Source organism: Ptychodera flava, chromosome 14 (assembly GCF_041260155.1).
Source record: "Ptychodera flava strain L36383 chromosome 14, AS_Pfla_20210202, whole genome shotgun sequence".
NCBI classification, from domain to species: domain Eukaryota; kingdom Metazoa; phylum Hemichordata; class Enteropneusta; family Ptychoderidae; genus Ptychodera; species Ptychodera flava.
The window spans coordinates 2202884-2223233 of NC_091941.1; the positions used below are offsets into that span (position 1 = coordinate 2202884).

A 20350-nucleotide genomic window follows, 5' to 3' on the forward strand; every position below is an offset into this window, starting at 1 on the left:
CTTCACAGTGTAGTATTCACTGGTAGAGTATATTTTGCAAGTTTGTGAGTAAATTAGCGATAACGGAAGAAAGGGGCGTAACATCTATGCCATTTACTGTTTTCAAAATACAGTATGACTGCTCTGGAACAACAGTGAAGGCTTAAGAAACCAATAACTTGTCTGATATTATTGCCAAAATCTGTGGACTCAGTCCGTTTTACGTTATCAACTTTGAACTTGTAATTATACCGTCCTACACTTAATTCATATCAAAGACTTCACCTAACCAGTCACCTAGTTACCGGTAGAACACTTTGAGATATGCATACCAATGCAAAGTGGGAAACCCTTTCCGGCATGGGAGACTTTGACTCTGTAGGGACGGACCGGAGCCACCAGAATTATATCTGGTCATTTCACAAACTTTGAAAGTTGGTTCAAACTCTTAAATATATGGTGTGTTGAAAATCGTTCACAGTTTCAATTGTTGTTCAAAGCGAAATTCTAGTAGTCGGCGCAATACTATAATGTCGTACAATCCTGCGTATGAGAAGACATAAAGACTTCATGCTGACGTGACACTGGGACTTTGCGTTTGAATGACAGAAGGCCTGTACATATTGAGAAAAATGACGTATTCACGGAGGACGGTAGGATATTGTGTGAACGTCTACTATACACGACATTTCCCCTTCTAGCAAAAATACTACGCTGATCGTGGTCATGTGATCAAGAGGTCACGACTTCAACCAATGACCCATGTAGCCAGGGGATCGCTCGAAAAATGTTAGAAAATTTCTCATGAACAGACGACCATCGACGATGACCTCCCTTTGACACTTGTCTGCTCCAGGTGTACGGAAGATGTAATATGAGAAATAATGTAAAAATGTCCCGATTTAAATTACAAATTAATAGTGTTGACATTTTCATTTTTGTCAGTTTATTATCAACGATTACGTGTCAAGTTTTACAGTGGCTAGTAGGACATATCTGACCTTATTCCCTTCGATTCCCATATACTTGTCTCTTTGGTTTAAATATAGAATTCCAATAAAGATCTCCGTAGAAAGTCATTGTCTCAACTCCGAAGTTCAGAGGTAATGGTTATGATTTTGATAAGTTTTGTTGATGATGGCGTCTGCTTTCCTTTCTGAATAGTTCAACATGCAGAAAGGACAGTTTTAGAACTGTACAATAAGATACAACAAGATGATACCTTCGACTGGGGCATGATTTATTCGTCAAAAATTAACAGAGAAAGTCGGAAGTTTTTGCACGGTTCGTGAAGTTTCAAATTTCTGATCACCCTTACAGAAACTGTGTTGTCAGTACACATTTATCTGTATGTCCAAGTGTCTCCTTGTTTTGCTGACGAGGAAAATAAGTTGTGGAGTTTGAGGTTAGAATCGACAAGACCAAAGATGAACCAGCCTGATAGTTGTTGAATCAAAAACATAATAGCTATGACTTCTTTCATGAAACGTCCTACCAGAAACCTTATTTGATTCATTCTTTGTAGTTGGCATAACAACAATATTTCAAAACTTTTCACTCATTTCCGTGACGTCATAGAAACAGAACGTGGCAATTTTTATTTAAGGTTGTTAAGATTATTTTAATATAAGAAAATCAACAGTGTCTATACGTAAGAAATTTCCGCTTGCTCATTTACTAATCGCACATCCTCACACAGAAAATGATAATGATAGTACGACAGTCGGCAGTGATAATGTCCACTCGGCGACAATGTCGCAATGCTGCCGAGTTTCTTGAAAAGTGTAGCAGGGAAGTATTTCTCAACTTTTGAAATCTGTAAATCGCACTACGGACGTCCAAGTCCTAAAAATTACATTTCAGAGTAATCCTGACAAAACTAAGATATCATTTATTAAAGATACACATATCATATCCATGAAGAGAAAGGTGGACAGGACGTCTACTATGACTGACATAAATCTATCTTACGTACATGAACTTTTAGTTCGTGGCTGGAAGAGAAGTGATGACTAATACTAAATTACAAACAATGATTTATGACCATCATAAATCCTGATTTAGGTGAGGATATCCACACTTCAGTTTGTTCATTTCCATGTCTGTCTTGTGTAATGTTCACAATCCAGTACTCCGTGTGATCCAATTCAGTAGAACAGTCATTTTTACGATCATTTAATCATCATATGTCGAAATCCGAGAAGACCGATTGCTCTTCAAGCAGCTCAGAGAGAGAGAGAGAGAGAGAGAGAGAGAGAGAGAGAGAGAGAGAGAGAGAGAGAGAGAGAGAGAGAGAGAGGAGACTTACCAGGCAGATGAGGGCTCGAGGTTCTTTCCGAAGTGAGCGCTCACAAAGAACGAAGCTTAAAATACGGTAAGGACAAGCGTTTCAACGAGATCAAAACAAAGGCTTTCGATTATCTTGAACGCAGAACAGTCGAGAAAGTTAATTTAAGTTATGTGTCGTGGTCATGGTTTCAATGCAACTCCTTGAAAAATCGATGACATGGGCCATTCCGGAATATCCTGAGTGACGTTCCGAACTGTGCTCATCATCTTCGCCAGAGTATGGTCCAGAGTATAATCAAAGTTACACTGAAAAGTACAACAAACAGTGTATAATACTCATAAAACTGTACATGAGAATATATGGTAGGGAGTCGATTGTGACAAATGTAACAACAAGACCATCAAGAAACGGATTGGTTTCACACTCGCACAGATTTGTATTTTTTCTTTACAAACCGGACATCAAAGTAAATCGTTCAAAGAATGATACATCTTGCAATGCCGACCTTTATGGATGTATGGATAGGTATTCTTCGTTTATAAAGAAAAGATAAATACAACATCTAAAACGGTCTATAATTTCTCCTTCTAACGAGTCAGAATTACAAACCATGACTTTTTCAAGAAGACTAAATTTTATGCTTATTAGGCTGCGTTCACAAATAACGGTTAGGGGAGGGGGCTGGAGGAATCGCGATTGAAATCGCGATCTTGTAATTCTTGTAATTCATATTTTTTTTCGGATCCCCCCTCAGTACCCTAAAAATGTTTAAGTCCCCTCCCCTGTCTGTATGATCAAAATTTTTCAAGTCTCCTCCCTATCATCATATAGCCGCATCATACTTATTAGGGATGCACGCAAAGAAAAGATAATGATTTTACGGTAAGAAAATATACTCCCATGGTTGGCTTTTGACAATTTTTGTTGTCAAGTTCGAAAGTCTGTGCCATATGAATTATTATTACATGATGTTCGAAGGACGCCCTCTATGACAGCAACTATCAACATAGCATTCGGTGGCGTTCCCAGGCTACAACAATTAAAACACACAGACTACATATAAACCGAATATTTACTGTAATTATATCTTTGAGATTCAGGCTCAGCTGAAACATTTTGACAAGATGTCCTACTTCAATTATATAATGTCTTGTTCAGATGATTCCTTTGTGCATATTACTGCAAAGCTCTTTAATGAGCTGATGAAAGCTTATAATATGTAATTTTGAAATGACTTTTTTTCCATCTCTCCCTTGCGAAGTGTTTTCGATCTTGTAATTCTTTTGTTTTGTATTTCTTTTTATGCCAATGTCACGTATGTGTACACGGCTAAATAAATAAATAAATAAATATTTACCAAAGGTACATTTAACAAATATAAACGATGTTACTTACACGGTTGTGAACACCAAAATTCCACAGACGCAAAAACATTTTATCCTTACAGTGGGATGGCAGACATCAAACTCGGTCGATTCATCGTGTGCGTGTGATATTACGACGACAGGACTGATTTGTGAGCGTGATGGTTTTACCTTCGCTTTCGTTTTCACTGGAGTCGTCGACTCTGGAAAAACATCCTTAAAATGAATTCTTTCCGATGAAATTGTAAAAAGACTGAGATCAAGTGAAAACAGTGAAACATTGAAATAATTTCGCAACCAATGACTGATTCAAACTTGATAAATTATCTTGAAAAGCTACATCATGCAGGGGAAAACATTTGTTGAAAAAAAAATGACAAAAAGTGAAAGTATGTGGAATTCAGAACGAACCTTGAGAGGCTGACCTGCGTCCATCACTAGAAAGCACTTCGCCAGCATTCTTCGAGTTTTGGCGTTTCGTCTCACCAGTCTCATCTTTGACATTTTGCTGGACTGGTTTCTGGGATGTTGGAATGGATGAACTCTGGGTCTTCACTGTTTGATCTTTCAGATTGCGCAGGAAGACTTTCAATGTTTTAAACACCGAATCGGCAGTAGGCCGCCTGTGGTAATCTCTGAGCACCATACGATTGATAAGATTTCTGAGATCGGGGCTAACCGATACTCGGTAGTCAAGAGCACGGACTGCATTTGGATTTCTGTACATAATCCTGCCGATATAGGGCACTTCAGCGTTGTACATACCCAATGTGAGTGGGCAATAGTAAAACAACGCAATAAGCTCTTTACTTTGGAAAGAGAACGGGTCAACTTCACGTTCAAGCATTGCCAGGAAAATGACGCCGAGAGAAAAGATGTCTACCTTACTGGTGTAATGTTTTTCGTACACCTCAGGAGCGATGAATGCTTCCGTACCAGCGCCGTAGTTTCCGTACAATTGTAAGTTTGTGGTGCTGAAGACATTTACGTCGTTGTTGGTTACGGCAGTGTGTACATTTACCCTCCGGTCTATATCGGCGATTTTGGATATTCCAAAATCTGTTACCTTGACAACATCGATTCCGTTATCTTTGCGGCAAACCAACACGTTGTCGGGCTTCATATCCCTGTGCACAATATCGTTTTCGTGTAAAAAATTCAAGGCATCTGCCAGTTGCACCATAAAACGTACATTTGTGTATCGATGACACGGCCGGTTTAACAAGTACTCTTCCAAATTTCCACCGTTGCAATATTCCATCACTATACACAGATGTCGCTCTTCCAAATAGCCGTCATGGAATTTCACGATGTGATCATGATGCGAAATTTTGGCGAATGCCTCTAACTCTTTGACTGCACTGTTCTCTGTTTTCTCATTGCCAAGTTGGATCTTCTTGAGGGCGAACAGTGATCCTCGTCTGTTCTTGATGAGATACACGCTGCCGAAAGCACCAAAACCAAGTAGACGTACCTCCGAGTAGTTGGACGACATTTGACTCCGTGCACAGGATAGAACATGGGGAAAACGCTCTCTCAGTCGTACCGCAACAACAAATTATAAGGTACAGGCTTATAATCGTATAAGCTGGACGACTGACGACAAAAGCGTCAACGGCTTGACTTTACCAGGCAACAGCGTCAGCTTGCGAGCAATTGCTACCATGACAGTCCATTTCAGAATACCGTGCCATTAACAGCCAATCCGACACTCGAAGCTGAATGAAAATGTGATAAATAATTGACTATACGTTTTGATATGCGTTCTGTCCACGTCATTCTACCAAACTGGCTATCCAAGCTGTAGTGTGCGAACGAGAAATTGATGTGGGACGAATATGACAACTTCTGAATTAACACCGTATGGAATGCAATACAGGTGACCTGACCTCATACTGTTTGCCAAACATCTATATAAATCAGAATATTGTACAGAATAAATTACATATTTACGACAACCCTAGATCATTCATCATTAAATAACCCAATCATGGCAGAAAATACAATCTTTCATTAGCTATCATCTGAACAATATCTTTCCACGATAGAGGACAGTGTCAGCTTACATAATGGCCGTGTTTTCATATTGATTCAGATACCATGGCTTTTCTGGAGCTGTGGAGACAATAATTAGAATTTCAATGCACACTACAAATTTTGAGTTTTCACAGGGCATCGGTATACACGCATGCGTGTACGTTTCCCTGAGAAGACTAAACACTAAAATTCAAGGAAAGTTGTCCTTTATTTACAAGCAGCAAACTTACAGTTCGTTCAGCCATTGGCAGTTTTAATGGGAAACACATGATTTTCCGTGAATTGTATAGATTCAGAAATCTTATAGCAACCTGAAACTCGTTCGATATTTGCGATTGCTCTTATGGCACACTGTCAATTGTAAAGTGATTAATTTGATTAAACTTATGTAACTGTAGTTACATAATTTTCTGCATGTTCAAGTCTTTCATTTCAATCATCAATTCAAACGATTTATAAAACTTACTATTTTCCTATAGATGAACTATTAAACAAGCTGTAAAAACGCAGCTGTTTCCAAGCGATCGTTTTGTTGAGTTGTTCATACCTTAAAATACGACAAACTAGAGACTTTATCTGGAAATGAAAGTATGGCGTGAAAACCACATACAGTTATAATAGGGAGAAATGAATTGCGTATGTAGGGCAGTTGAATACTCAGCAAAGAGTGGAAATTAAAATAAGGCATGTTGGAGGTTTATACTCGTGGATCATATGACAACAAACGATATTTTTGATATTACTTACTAGTTACAGATCTGTGATTTCGTGAGAAACCGCGGAAAGAAATAATTTACGCTCTCCAACACAAAGTAAAAAAAGCAAGCAAGCAAACAAACAAACAAACGACACCTGAAATCCCTTTGACTGACATTCCTTGGCGAGCAATTCGTGATGCTTGTACATGTATATAAAACAAATTTTTACGAAAACTGTATCGGCATCCGAAAGAGTGAAAGTATTTTGACTGTGTGTTGTCTGGGATGAAAGGTAGGACAGTGTGTTGTCTGGGATGAAAGGTAGGACAGTGTGTTGTCTAGGATGAAAGGTAGGACATTTTGGAGCAATGGTCGAAACCACCTGTGTACATTGCTAATCTGTTCTGTACAAGTTGTTAATACTTTGAACTAATAATACTTCAAAACCCCGCTCTGTATCGATGTCGGTTTTTATGCACTTTGTTAGCATTACTGATCATAAAAGCGACGAATTTAGCTGGGCGACAAAAGAGTCAGATCGTCTCTGCTTTGAGCATCTTATCTATTTTACCACACGCTCATCACCGTCAGTGAACACTACTTGCAGCTGTCAACGGAAACGCAAATATTTGTGGATGAAAACCTGAAGCAAACGAATATTGATTGAAAATGAAGAACAGTCATCTTGCATTTCGCCATTACTAGTATGAACTATTTTTTATTAAATATAGCGTACTATCCTTTTCCACTTTGCTGTCATTTGACTTGTCCACTGTTTTATGGTTCAATCTTAAACCATCATGAAACAGTTCATCTGCTGTAATTAATAAAGTAATTTGTCCATCATAAGGTATAAAGGTGACAATTCAACGCCAATATCAACTTCAAGTTGTATTCATCTGTGTAGCGCGAACTGACCAACTTGATATAACAGCTGAGAAACTGGTATCGGCCAGAGTTGGCTGGCGTCGGCGTTATATAAAGCTGTTTGGTGTAAAATGCTCCTTATCTACCGTAAACTTGTCAAAAACAGCACAAGGCTACTATGGATCAATCCTTTGTCACATTTCGAAGTGTCTCCTTTTTACTGATAAATGAATGCCATTGAAAAGTAACTCACCGGACGCACAGAAACCAAATTTTGATGCATTTCTCATCTGTACAATGACTGCAAGGAGATGACTTTGGTCCTAAACCATGGAACACCATGATGGTCACAGCAGTTTAGCCAAAATACCGAGTATTGAAGCTGTTCACGGTCATAGCAAAATGAGACACCCATCCCATAATGCACAGCAGAAGCTGGTATCTGCTTAAAAATATGAACCGTTGCTAGGCAACAGTACCTAGCCAGCGAGGTCTGGTCAATCCTGATTATATTTGGGAATCTCACATAATTTGCATATTTCATCGTCGGCCTTGCATCTCCAATCATGGTTTGTATTGTAATATTTTACTCTCACAGTAGATGAATATGCTTTTTGAGTAATTGCTATTAATATTAGCTGTTACGTAACTGAAGGAAACCGAATCTATGCATAGGAATTGCTGTATGCAAACACTACTGAACAAATAACAAGACAATACAAAAGTGGAATTAATGAGGATGAATGCACTGTTACATCCTGTATTATTCATCTTGTTCAAAACCTAGGGAACAACTGTGAATTTACCTGTATGCTTGTGAAATGACTTCAAATAAATTATCAGATTCTTTAGCTTTACCTTTATATGGAGTTCACATCTAACTTCTTGTGTCCCAAGAGAATGCAAATTAAAATCAGTCAACAGTAGATACTCACTTTCCTTTTTGACTCTTATTTGATCTGCTAGGTTGCTAGATTTTATTTTGTCCTGTCACTGCCACGAATAATATGATGGCCTACAATTTATATATGCTAGACATCGAACCAAATAAATGAATGAACAAAAATATGTATTTGCACTAACGTCTATTTATCATTGGAAGCAGGAAGCTGGGCTTTATGAGTTGTGGTTGGATTTCGGAGTGAATTTCGCACTGCAGGGACATTTATTGAGAAAGGGATAGTGTGGTACTGGAAAGGGATGTATGGTACTGGAAAGGGATGTATGGTTCCGGAAAGGGATGTATGGTACTGGAAAGGGATAGTGTGGTACTGGAAAGGAATAGTATGGTACAGGAAAGGGATGTATGGTACTGGAAAGGGATGTATGGTACTGGAAAGGGATAGTGTGGTGCTGGAAAGGAATAGTATGGTATTGGAAAGGGATGTATGGTACTGGAAAGGGATGTATGGTACTGGAAAGGCATTGGGTGGTATTAGACTGGTTGGGTTCATAGGGAACAGATGAAAGGACCCTGGGGTGGGAGGAGGGCTTTTTGTGCAACGGTTTACCTTATTTGATTTTATTAATTTTGACTGTGATATTTCAAATAAAGAGTTCAACTCCACACCGTCTGACTGCTTTATATATTACCGACAAGTCCTTATCTCCTTTCCAACTTGTGTATACACCACTGTAATTGCTCCGAAAACATTGCCAACTTGCTAATCCGGCTGTCGGTATCAACGATTAAGTGATTGAGTCAATACCACAGCCGTCACACACACGTAGTAAAATCCGTATTTCACTACATGTGTGTGGGGTGGCTGTGGTGTTGACTTATTAAGCTAATCCGCTGATACGCTCAGTCATTAACAAGTTGGCAATGTTTGCGCAGCAATTAGAGTGGTATGTGCACTGCTGGTTGAAGAGGAGATAAGGAATTGTAGGTATTGAAAACACAGTCAGACAGTTTGGAGTCGAAAGTTTTATTTGATATATCAAAGTCAAAATTAATAAAATCAAATAAGGTAAACCGTTGCACAAAATACCCTCCTCCCCACCCCAGGGTCCTTTCATCTGTTCCCTATGGTTGGGTTCAGTACAGGAAATGCTACACTACTTTTCTGTATTTCTCTGTACAATGAAACACAACTTACAAGAAATACTTGTTACAGATGACAAACATGATAACAGATCACAAGAATTTGGTACTTCTTTTTATTTCAACATTTCATTTCTTAAGAAAAACTGTTTACTCTTTTATTGTTACACACTTGTAATGTTACAACACACAAAACATTTCATCAAAAATGCAAACACATGCCCAGTGTTCCTGAGGGACTGCACTGACAAAGACAACTCTACTCAGGTACATTGTCTGTTGATAAACGCTTCTTAAGGATACTTTTATGCAGTGATGAGGATGTTGTTGTATGGCTGGAGTGGACACTGCCTTGGGATCGTCTGGGACGCCAAGCGTCTGAAAAATATCCACAAAAAATCTTTGAATTTGTTGATGTTTTTATGCAGCTGATCTCACAAACTCTCTCTCTGCAATACTAGTGTCTTTCTCTGTCTAATATTTTATCTCCTACAGTACATTCACTCTATTTTCTGTGACATTAATTTCTCTGAATTTCTGCAAATCATCAATACTATGCTGGTAAAGATATAATTTCAAATCCTTCATCAATGTGAGGGTAAGTGTATTAAAGAAGTAGGAAACCGGTCAAAACTTGCACTGAAAGTTGTGTTTATTTACAACTGTCATATAATATCATCAAAGTTTGCTGTGTTCATTTTAAAAACACTGAATGGGTGAATATTTTAAAATATTTTAAAAATCTAAATGTGTAAATAGTTTTACAATTTCAATGTGTGTAAATATTTTTACATTTTCAATGTGTGTAAAATGTTACTAATATGATCATAAAGGTGAACTTTGTTAGTAAACACCTTTCATTTCTATGCAGGTTTTACTGCATGTACTGAAATCACAACAAAGCTTGCAATCCAATGCATGGGTACACATAAGAACAGGATGCGTTTTTAGCTCTATTGACAGCTATGCTAGATACTATCCACTCATCATAGGACAAAGGGATCAACTTTTCACAATGTCCAGATTATGCAATTTAATTATGAGTAAATGTTAAGCTAAAACAGATGTGTCTATGTTTCAACCAATCAGGGAAGATCTCTTTATTAGTCCATTCTGATTTTAACGGAAGGATTTAGAGCACAAAATAGTCAGCAGATGCAAGCCTTTATATGCATTGATATTTTTACTTCCATTCTAACTTTTCACTACTTTTTTTACACAATATTGAATTTCAACTATCATATAGCTTCCTTTGTACAGATTTTGATGCAGACAATGTGACACAGTAATATGGTGAGTGTAAATCCAGACAGGATGTTACTCCGATCATTTGTGATATAAAGTAGCTTAGCCGTACTCTGCGGGATATCTGCCCAAAACTGGCTTTATTCCTTGCTTGGTAATTTTTTTCAGATTTATTTTGACAACAGACCAGTAGCTGGAATAAAACTTTGATTACATCAAGCTTTATATTCTTCACATACTGAATTCACATTCCTCTTTTAAAGGTGAAAATTTATGTAAAAATGAAACATCTTCTGTAAAGCGAAAAGGGTCAGATTGTTTGCCTATGCATGCAGCCTCTCTAGAGTACGGTATTTCTGTCCCCTTGTATGTCCCTCTGTGCAGACAAATTGCAGTACATTTGATATGTATGGTGCATCTGTGTGCTAAAGAAATATAGCGGATAAGCCAAATAAAATATAAAATAATGAAATATTGATACATTGAAAAAGAAAATAAAAAGAAACCCATTGAAAATGATAACAGTTGAAAGAAATATTTTCATGAAAATATTTGCGTATTTACCAATATGCTGAACATGTTCTGAAAAAGTGACTGAAGGTGATGCCTCACTGATGTGTAAGATTTCTTCATCACTGCTGTATTCTGAAACAAAGAAACCACAGAGATGAAATATCAGAATAAATAATTGAATTGAAATATTTTCTTTGTACATCAATATCTTGAGGAAGTCCTGACCATTCAGACTTTGCAATGACAAATGATTTCACAAATCAAGTAAATATTTAAGTAACATATAACAATCACGATAACAACAAAGTTTATTTCTGTGAGACAGAAAGTATTGTGTATTCAATGATTACAACACTTCCTTACAAATGTTGCATTGCTAATAAAAGAGAATGGATTCTGAAGCAATTTCGTGACTTAATAGCAAAGATGACAAGATTCAATTTAGATGGCAGAAAGCTGCGTTTTAATACTTTCCTTTTCATGTCCACTTTGACAACACAACAGCAATGTGTGTGATATGCAATATCACACGCTCTTTCTGATTATAGTCAAATTTTTGGAGAATTTAAACATATAGCATGAGTAACGGCCAGTAGCTGTAACGTTGATGATTTTTTTGTATATCAATTGCAAATTCTTGTACTACTCCCAAAAAGCATGTTTAAATAAACTTTTTAGCTTGCAAACAACAAAAACAACATTCTTGTCCGGACTAGAATTTAGTTGTTAATGGTAACAATGGGGCTCACACATGTACAGGCTGAGTTGACAAGCTGAATATTGGATATCTCAACATTCCGTGGGGAGTAGAAAAACAAACTGTAGTTGACAATACAAACAAAACTGTGAAAAAAAAATTACCAAACATTACAGCTACTAGCCTTTTAATACACTTCAGGTACACTGAGATCAATAATGAAATATTGACACAAAATGAAACAAACATTTTATGAGTTAAAAATATAAAGTTAATAAAAACAATACAAATAGTTAAAACAAATGCTAAAAAGTAGTAATAGCTCTTGGAATGGAGCAATCAACAGGACCACAGTGTCCACATTTTCACATTAGTTTGCCATTGAAGTCTTGTTATAGGAAATGATTCTGGTAGAACATTCAATTTGCTGCTTTCTGTCATAACATAAGACCATTCCTTTAATCACATAACATTTTGAAACAATCCTTTGTTTCTCTGCCAAAGTTGGACCTCTGTATTTGGAAATGGGGAGTGAATTGATTTGACACTTTATACTTTTTCATTTCCAAAGGATCTAGCGAATCACGGAACATCTCTACTGCAAAAGTAAACTTGGCAGATTACATTATAATTATTGTGTTCAGAACTTTGAGATAGGCATTGCCATATGAGATGAAAGGATCATATCTTACCAGAACCAGATACAGGTGATGGAGATGCTCTCTCCTCTGGATGTATTTTCTGTTTCAAAACTCTCTTCTTGAATTCTTTCAAGACGTATTCATCTTCACGTTTGCAGATAAAATACACAAGTAGATATGCGAGAAATGCTGCCAGGGAGACCTGTAATAAACCATGATGTGAAAAACTATCTCAGTTGTGACAAATCATGCAGAAAATTTGACACTGCCAAAAGGTTCCATGGGATGGTCCTTAGGTGTAAAATATTGGAAGAGGTTATGCTTCATATGTATCAGAAATGTTGGAATACACACCATATAAATAATAATGAATGATAAAAACATTAAAAATGGCAGTGCTTCTGTCATATCTGAAGAAGTTATGTGGTTCATGTACCATAATCCAGGAGTCAGATTAATATTCTCTAACACATGGTGGAGCAATATACAGTATATGAACATAAACAGATGTAAGGGCAATGTGAGGAGCTAATACTTACTCCAACGACAATATATGAAGTATAAAAGCTGGGTCGGAATCCGTGTATTTTCAGAACAAACTTTGTGCTGTACTCACAGTATGTGGAGAAATCTACATCCCTAGCGAATTCGGAAGTAACAAAATTACATTAATCATACATTCATTTTTGGCACCATTGACAGAGGCCCAAGGGGGCCAATGCTGTTATGCTGTCAGTCTGTGTCAGTCTGACTGTCCTGTCAGTCCGTCCATCCATCAGTCTGTAAACCAAATTTGTAGAGCTTATGGTTTAAAAAGTTCAGGACCAAATAATATCATTTTAGGTGTGTTCTATTATGTATTTGAAAGATACCGTGGCCGAAAACGACACAGACCCTCTTCAGTTTGTAATTGCGTCGTTCTGTTAGAGCTGCGTCGTTCTGTTTTGACCTGCGCTCTTCAGTTTGTAATTGCGTCGTTCTGTTTGAGCTGCGTCGTTCTGTTTTGACCTGCGCTCTTCAGTTGTAATTGCGTCGTTCTGTTTGAGCTGCGTCGTTCTGTTTTGACCTGCGCTCTTCAGTTTGTAATTGCGTCGTTCTGTTTGAGCTGCGTCGTTCTGTTTTGACCTGCGCTCTTCAGTTTGTAATTGCGTCGTTCTGTTTGAGCTGCGTCGTTCTGTTTGAACTGCATCTTTCTGTTTGATCTGTGATAACTTGGAAGTACTGGAGTAAACATTTTGTAACAAACATTGAACGGTCACTTGGAGAATACCATTGCAACTTTGCAGGGGTGCCCGTGGAATCATAGGTAGTAGAGGGAGAGGAGTTTAGTAGAGGGAGAGCAACTCCACACATCGTTCACATATTGGTTGTTTGCGTTTAATGTATGGTGGTGTATATTTTTGTTTCACTGTCTTGTGTACAGAACAGAATAGGTACTGCGAGACAGCTGAATATGAATCTCAGTGCAGTCTGTACTCCAGAGTTGAGACACTGCGTACGACACTAACGGTATGTTTCGAAAGTTTTCCAGACTTTCTTTATCAATCGCCTCAAGTCAGGTTCAGTGGATAAATTTCGTGGTATATTGGCAGATTGTACGTATTCCTATGTGTTGTCCCACTGAAGGTTTGTTCTTTCATTCTGGAAACTAGGATGTCTAACTTTGTTCTATTGTGTTAAAGGTTGTGTTCGTATTGTGTTTACTAGACTGATATATATATAATATATATATATATATATATATATATATATATATATATATTTCGAATCTCAAATTATGATTCAAAGTACATTACCAGAATATGCCAGCGGGTCCTATACTTTTCAGTTGTGCTATTTTTGTAGGAAATATTTCTCTCAACTTTGTGCTTTTGTTTGACCTCCGTTATATAAATAAATAGAACGGAAAAATTTTCTTTTTGTCTACACATTTAGACAAGAACTGTTTCCCTAAGATAATGTGCACAGTAACAACATGTTTTTACTCTAATTTAAATAGCAGGGAGAGAGGTTATGCCTCCACTGTTACCCTTGGACGAGGCTACCTCGTGGTCGTCATCATCACTTGCTACACGTGGTAGAGCAGACAGTTTACATCCTGAGCATTTTTTGAACAATTTATAAGAAGGAAAGTGAGGGCAACTTCACACATCGTTCCTACCTTTGTTAAATGATGCAGTACATTGAGTCGATTAATGTGTGTATATACAATCTCTCTTACTACCTAACCATAGTGCGTTACTCTTTTCCTTATTGATCTTCTGGCCGAATGAGTCAACTATTCTGAGAAACTCTTCGGCAGATTTCACATCTGATAACATTCGAGTGGTGTCATCTGCATATTGTGCGATTTTAACTCATTTTGTTCGATTTGAATGCCCTTAATTGTTTTGTTGTGACGAATGGCGATGGACAAAATTTCTAAACTAAAAACAAGTAAGGTGAAAGAGTATCACCTTGTCTTGAACCGCTGCTAACTTGAAATTAACCAGAGGTGACACCATTATTAATGACTAGAAATATCGCAGTATAAAACTTTGACCCATAGAATAAAAGATTCACCAAAATTAAATTTCTTTAAAGCAAAGTAAAGGAAAGGCCACTTGATAGAGTCAAATGCCTTGGCAAAATCAATACAAAATAGAATACCAGGAATGTCGTTTTCTTTGTAAAGTGTATTGAGTCTAAAATCTTGCAAACAGCGTCACCGATGTAGCGACCTTTCACATATTAACCAGCTTGATTTGGGTGAATCATTTCCGATAAAACTTTGAAATTCGAATTAAAAGGGCCTTGGCAACAATTTTTATAATAACAGTTTAAAAGATAAATAGGTCCCCAATTTTTCAGTTACAGACGATCTTTTTTCTTTTTTTATCAATCAAAGTAATGGTTGCTTGTCTTTGGGAAACTGACACTGACAACTCTCCATATGGACGTGTACATATAGTTGACACTCAGTACAGTTAAATTACCATACAAGGGCCAGAAACGCCATTCCCCGGGCTTTTATTACAGGACATGTTTTTCGAAGCTTGGTAGCACTCTTCGAGACTCAAATAACCCTCAAAAATATTTGTTCTGTAATTCTGACAGTGGAATATGCAAATCGCCAGCGAACTCTTCTGGTGTTTCTTCAGGAAAACAATGTGTAGTCTGGTATAAATTTCGATAAAATTCTTTCTGCGAATTATAAAATTTCATTTAAATCTGTAGATTCTTGAAGTTTACGAATGTCATCTTACTCTAGCACGTTGAATAATACCTTTGTGTTTTGACTTTGTAAATATCATCTAAAGCTCTCTGAACTTCATCAATGTCTTTTCATGTTTTTCTATTTCACTTTCTTAATTTCGAGGTCCTTTTTTGTTGCTCCAGCTTTTTTTCCTTGTGTCTTTGACACTTAGCCCGTTTTTGCTGTATTTTATACAAAAATCCATGATTTTATACTATTTAAGCCTTGGATCAAGAACGTCTGTGAAATCTTGTCCCAAATATTTTTTTCATGCTGCAAACCTTCGAGCAACCAATAATCGCATACAGAAGGAATAGAAGTATGCGATACACTTATAAATGCCAGACTTCACAAAAGCTACAATAGATGGCACTCCGATTCACATGAGCATACACAAACACAACAAGACCAAACCGTAGACATAGCTTCCGTAATTGAACAACAAACTTTAGTGGAACAACATATTAACACATAAAATCAATCATCATTCAACATGTCTCACCAATCAAAATGAATTTTAAGTGACTGATGAAGAAAACTCTGTTTTCGAAACGTAGCTTCAAAGGATCGCAGTGTAACGCTAGTCTGTCCGCTCCAATGTGGGTTAACAGCAAGACACGTAAATTACGGGTACGTCTCGCCATGCCTAATCAACCCTTTACATAAAACACACACATAGAATCATACACAAAATGCAAAGAATTCACATATGAACGATGTGAGGAGTTGCTTTCCCTTTATTACAACAAAACAAACCGAATAGCGACGATCAAACAGAACGATGCAGAAGAAACTGAAGAGCGCAGGTCAAAACAGAACGACGCAGCTCAAACAGAATGACGCAATTACAAACTGAAGAGCGCAGGTCAAAACAGAACGACGCAGCTCAAACAGAACGACGCAATACAAACTGAAGAGCGCAGGTCAAGACAGAACGACGCAGCTCAACAGAACGACGCAATTACAAACTGAAGAGCGCAGGTCAAAACAGAACGCAGCTCAAACAGAACGACGCAATTACAAACTGAAGAGCGCAGGTCAAAACAGAACGACGCAGCTCAAACAGAACGACGCAATTACAAACTGAAGAGCGCAGGTCAAAACAGAACGACGCAGCTCAAACAGAACAACGCAATTACAAACTGAAGAGGGTCTGTGTCGTTTTCGGCCACGGTAGAAGGACCATTAATTTGTACAAAAGAAGAAACACACACAGAAGTAAGCAAATTACATGTGTATCCTCTCTCCATGGATATTTTGCCATGGACATCAGAATAGTTTGTAACAACCTTGAATGTGTTGTTGATTGACTGGGCAAATGGCACGCATTTAATCGTCAACCAATCACACTATTGATAGTCATTCATTCTATCACCTGAGCACATTGACTCATTGTACAGATTTTTTGCATATTCAGAACCAATGAGAAACTGACATTTATCCATTGTAGCCAATGGAAAGCGAACATGTTAGCACTGTGTGGTTTGTTAGCATCACGTGGTTTGCCGTTTAAAAGCAATAATGGCGGGTTCTTTGAATTCAGTCCGTTGCTGTAGCCAGATCAGCTACAGAAACTTGAAGACTGATGTTGTTATACATTTTTTCAGGTTAGTTGAACATGTAAGCTTTTACTTGACAAAAGTAACTGTTTTCTGTACACTAGTGAAAAGCTCTTGCTATACGAGTGAGATTGTTGCATGAAACTTATAAATAACATACTAGTAATTATCACATACATAGACCCAGTTATCCCTATAGTATGACGTCACACTATAGGTATATGACTACGATGAATCCATATTCCACATGTGGTGGATATGGGACCCGGACTACTTTTAAAACGTAAACAAAAAATCAGCTGTTCAGTTCAGAACTTATTTTCAAATCCCTGAAATGCAAAAGTGGGAGGGTAATGAAACATAAGGAAATATGGAGTATTAAAATATATGTGTAGAACACAAAATACCGTCGATACTAGAATGTTTCTTCGTCGTTGATTTCGATTGAAACGTTTGATTTGTACACCGCTGACATTTTAACGGTATGTTACCGGCCTTTTGTGTTGTCTACCTCGTCAAAATTGCCCTTCTCGATGTCCATCAAACAACATAATAAGCATAGCCGATAACCCAAGACACGTACCAATCATCCCTACAGCAGTAAGAATGTTTTCTGAAGCAACATTGACGGGTTTCAAGTTCAACATCACGATCAATGCTGCCACGAGCCCCCGGGGCGAGCTGATGAAGCAAAGAGCGTACATTATTTCTGACAGCATTGACGATACTCCGGACTTGAGACTCATCAGAAGAAACGCTATTATATTTTTCAAGAGCGACGAGTTCACAATGTTATCAATGCATTTAAAGGTGCAAGGTATTGTTTTGTCCATGCATATTGTACATCACGTTTCGTGTATTGTACCTTGTTGTTGAACTTCCGTCGTCTCATGTCTGAGCTAAGAAAGACTCGTTGCTTGTATGTTGTCTTATCGATTGAGTCAGAGCCAAACACTGTTCTTCATTATATTTAAACACGCTCATTTTATTCGTAAAATATTAAACATACAATTGACAATTTCGTAAAACATAATAATTGTTAATTTTGAAAATTTCATACAAACTTTGCAAAGAAGAATTATTTGAATGATGTTTGAATATTGACAAAAATAACCCGTTCTCGCCAGCCGTGGCTGAGTGTGGCGACGTCCCGCTTGTACGTCCAAAAATTTTATGAATGAATTTTCACTAAAATTGATGTTATAGTAAGCACCAAATAAATACCTTGCATTAAAAATCCATAGTCATTCCTATTTCCGCTTGATTCGCACAGAAAAAGCCCTACGAGAGACGCTAATTATCCATAGGAGCAGCCCCGTCGTTGTTGACGCTAATTATCCATAGGAGCAGCCCCGTCATGTTGAGCTGACCGCAGTCAAGTCAGCTGTGACCCAGCCATGATCGCATAACACAAGCGTATGAATTCTTGTAAAATACTCCCTCTTGCTTTTTCCCAGTAATTATCATTCCTGGAAGGTTTATTCACGGAAAACTGGGTCTATGCATGTGATAAATATATAATCCCCCCCGTATTCCTCACTCGTGTGTCTGCGTCGCTGACTCGTGATTCCCCGTATAGCGGCCGTATCCCCCTCGCCTACGGCTTGGAGGGATACGGCCGCAACACAGGGAATCACTCGTCCGCGACGCAGCCACACTCGTTCGGAATACGGGGGGGATTATATATAATTATATTTCAAGTGTAGTATATTGTTTCTTCCTTAACTTTAAATTGAGTCCGTTGCTGTAGCCAGACTGGCACCAGAAACTTGAAGACTGATGTTGTTATATTATTACACGTTTTTTCAGCGTAGTAAAAGCCAATGTTTGTGAAATACAGTTAAGAGTGTGTAATGGTAAATTTCCAAAAGCGATAACCGTGACAAGTTGTAAGTATAAACATCGGCAAACAATACCATATTTCAACCAACCTGTTTGTAACGTGGATTAGAAAATAGAACTCGGGTCCGTATGGGAAGTTCAAAGGCACATCAGCACATGGTGAATTGGCCTGACAATGCCAGTGTATAGCTTTGCAATCAAAACTGAATATTATCCTGCCAGACACAGCAGTGGCATTATGGGATATCCAGACCATGGAAGTAGACATTCTGAAAATACAAAATATATTTTCAACTCATTCCCCTATCATGTGAAATAGCGACAATGAGAAATTACAATTCAATAGAATTAATCACATTACTTTTATGAAAAAAAAACCACTTAAAAACACTCTTTTGTTTTTAATAGACCTGTCATTCCATCTGTTTCAACATATAGGGCATATGAATCATTCATACTGCAGGTAATTAATCATTTCTGTTGAAGTAATAAAGTCCCAGCATGGATCTGATACAGATAATCACACTATCATTTCCCCCAGCCATTAAATATTAAATATCAAACCAGTAATGGCATAATTCCACAGGTTCTCATGTATTGTTTAGGAAGTGACTTGGAGGATATAATAGATCATTAGCAGCCTGATGGATACAAATCACATCATATTAAGACAAGCGACCTAGCGGCCGATATTGCTCCGCTGTGTTTATGTAGAGAATAACTATTTTGACACATGTTGATGAAGAAGGTGGAAATCTTTGATAGCTCAATGCAGTGGCCAGAAAAAAGTGGCTAAAATAGCTACAAAAATACACAATATTGAAGATTTCATCATACTTTGAATATATCACATCGGATCATCCCTAAAGAACATGTCAACCAAAGCTATCTATTAGTAGTTTCTTGACAATAAAATTTTCTGACAAAAATGGCAGCAATTGCCCCAAAAATAAAAATTGCAGATTTCATCATAATTTCAAAAAGACCAAATTTAGTTCATCTATAGAAACCTGTATACAAAATTTCAAAGCTGTTAGATCAGTACTTTTAGGGAAACACATTTTTTGACCAAAAATGGAAAAAATTGCCCCAAAAATTCAAAATTGCAGATTTCATCATAATTTCAATAAATAGCATTTAGTTCATCTATGGAAACCTATATACCAAATTTCAAAGCTATGAGTAGTTTTGGAAATACACATTTTTTGACCAAAATGGCAAAAATTGCCCCAAAAATACAAAATTACAGATTTCATCAGAAATTCAATACATATTACTTAGCTCATCTGTAGAAACTTGCATACCAAATTTCAAAGCTATCAGACCAGTACTTTTTAAG

General features: G+C 37.4%; 2 protein-coding genes across 3 annotated transcripts in view; both read right to left on the reverse strand.

Annotated features, from left to right (window-relative positions):
* Positions 1-1199: 1199 nt before the first annotated feature.
* On the reverse strand, positions 1200-7658 carry LOC139148923 (serine/threonine-protein kinase pdik1l-B-like). Of its 2 annotated transcripts, none has more exons than XM_070720377.1 (5): positions 7489-7658; positions 6218-6246; positions 4045-5351; positions 3665-3836; positions 1200-2574 (listed from the first exon to the last, which is right to left on the reverse strand). In XM_070720377.1, the coding sequence occupies exons 3-5, from the start codon at positions 5126-5128 to the stop codon at positions 2532-2534; spliced, it is 1299 nt and encodes a 432-aa protein (XP_070576478.1). In that variant the 5' UTR covers positions 5129-5351; positions 6218-6246; positions 7489-7658; the 3' UTR covers positions 1200-2531. The 2 variants fall into 2 exon arrangements, with proteins under 2 accessions (XP_070576478.1, XP_070576477.1); XM_070720376.1 differs by having other exon boundaries at positions 6137-6246.
* Positions 7659-9381: 1723 nt separating this feature from the next.
* LOC139148924 (cation channel sperm-associated auxiliary subunit gamma-like) overlaps positions 9382-20350 on the reverse strand; it is a 34940-nt gene continuing 23971 nt past the window's right edge. Inside the window, exons 19-23 of the mRNA XM_070720378.1 lie at positions 19101-19280; positions 12915-13014; positions 12427-12577; positions 11089-11169; positions 9382-9657 (exon numbers count right to left, since the gene is read on the reverse strand). Of these exons, the coding sequence (XP_070576479.1) occupies positions 9539-9657; positions 11089-11169; positions 12427-12577; positions 12915-13014; positions 19101-19280 (631 nt within the window). The 3' untranslated portion in view covers positions 9382-9538. The remainder of the gene's footprint in view (positions 9658-11088; positions 11170-12426; positions 12578-12914; positions 13015-19100; positions 19281-20350) is intronic.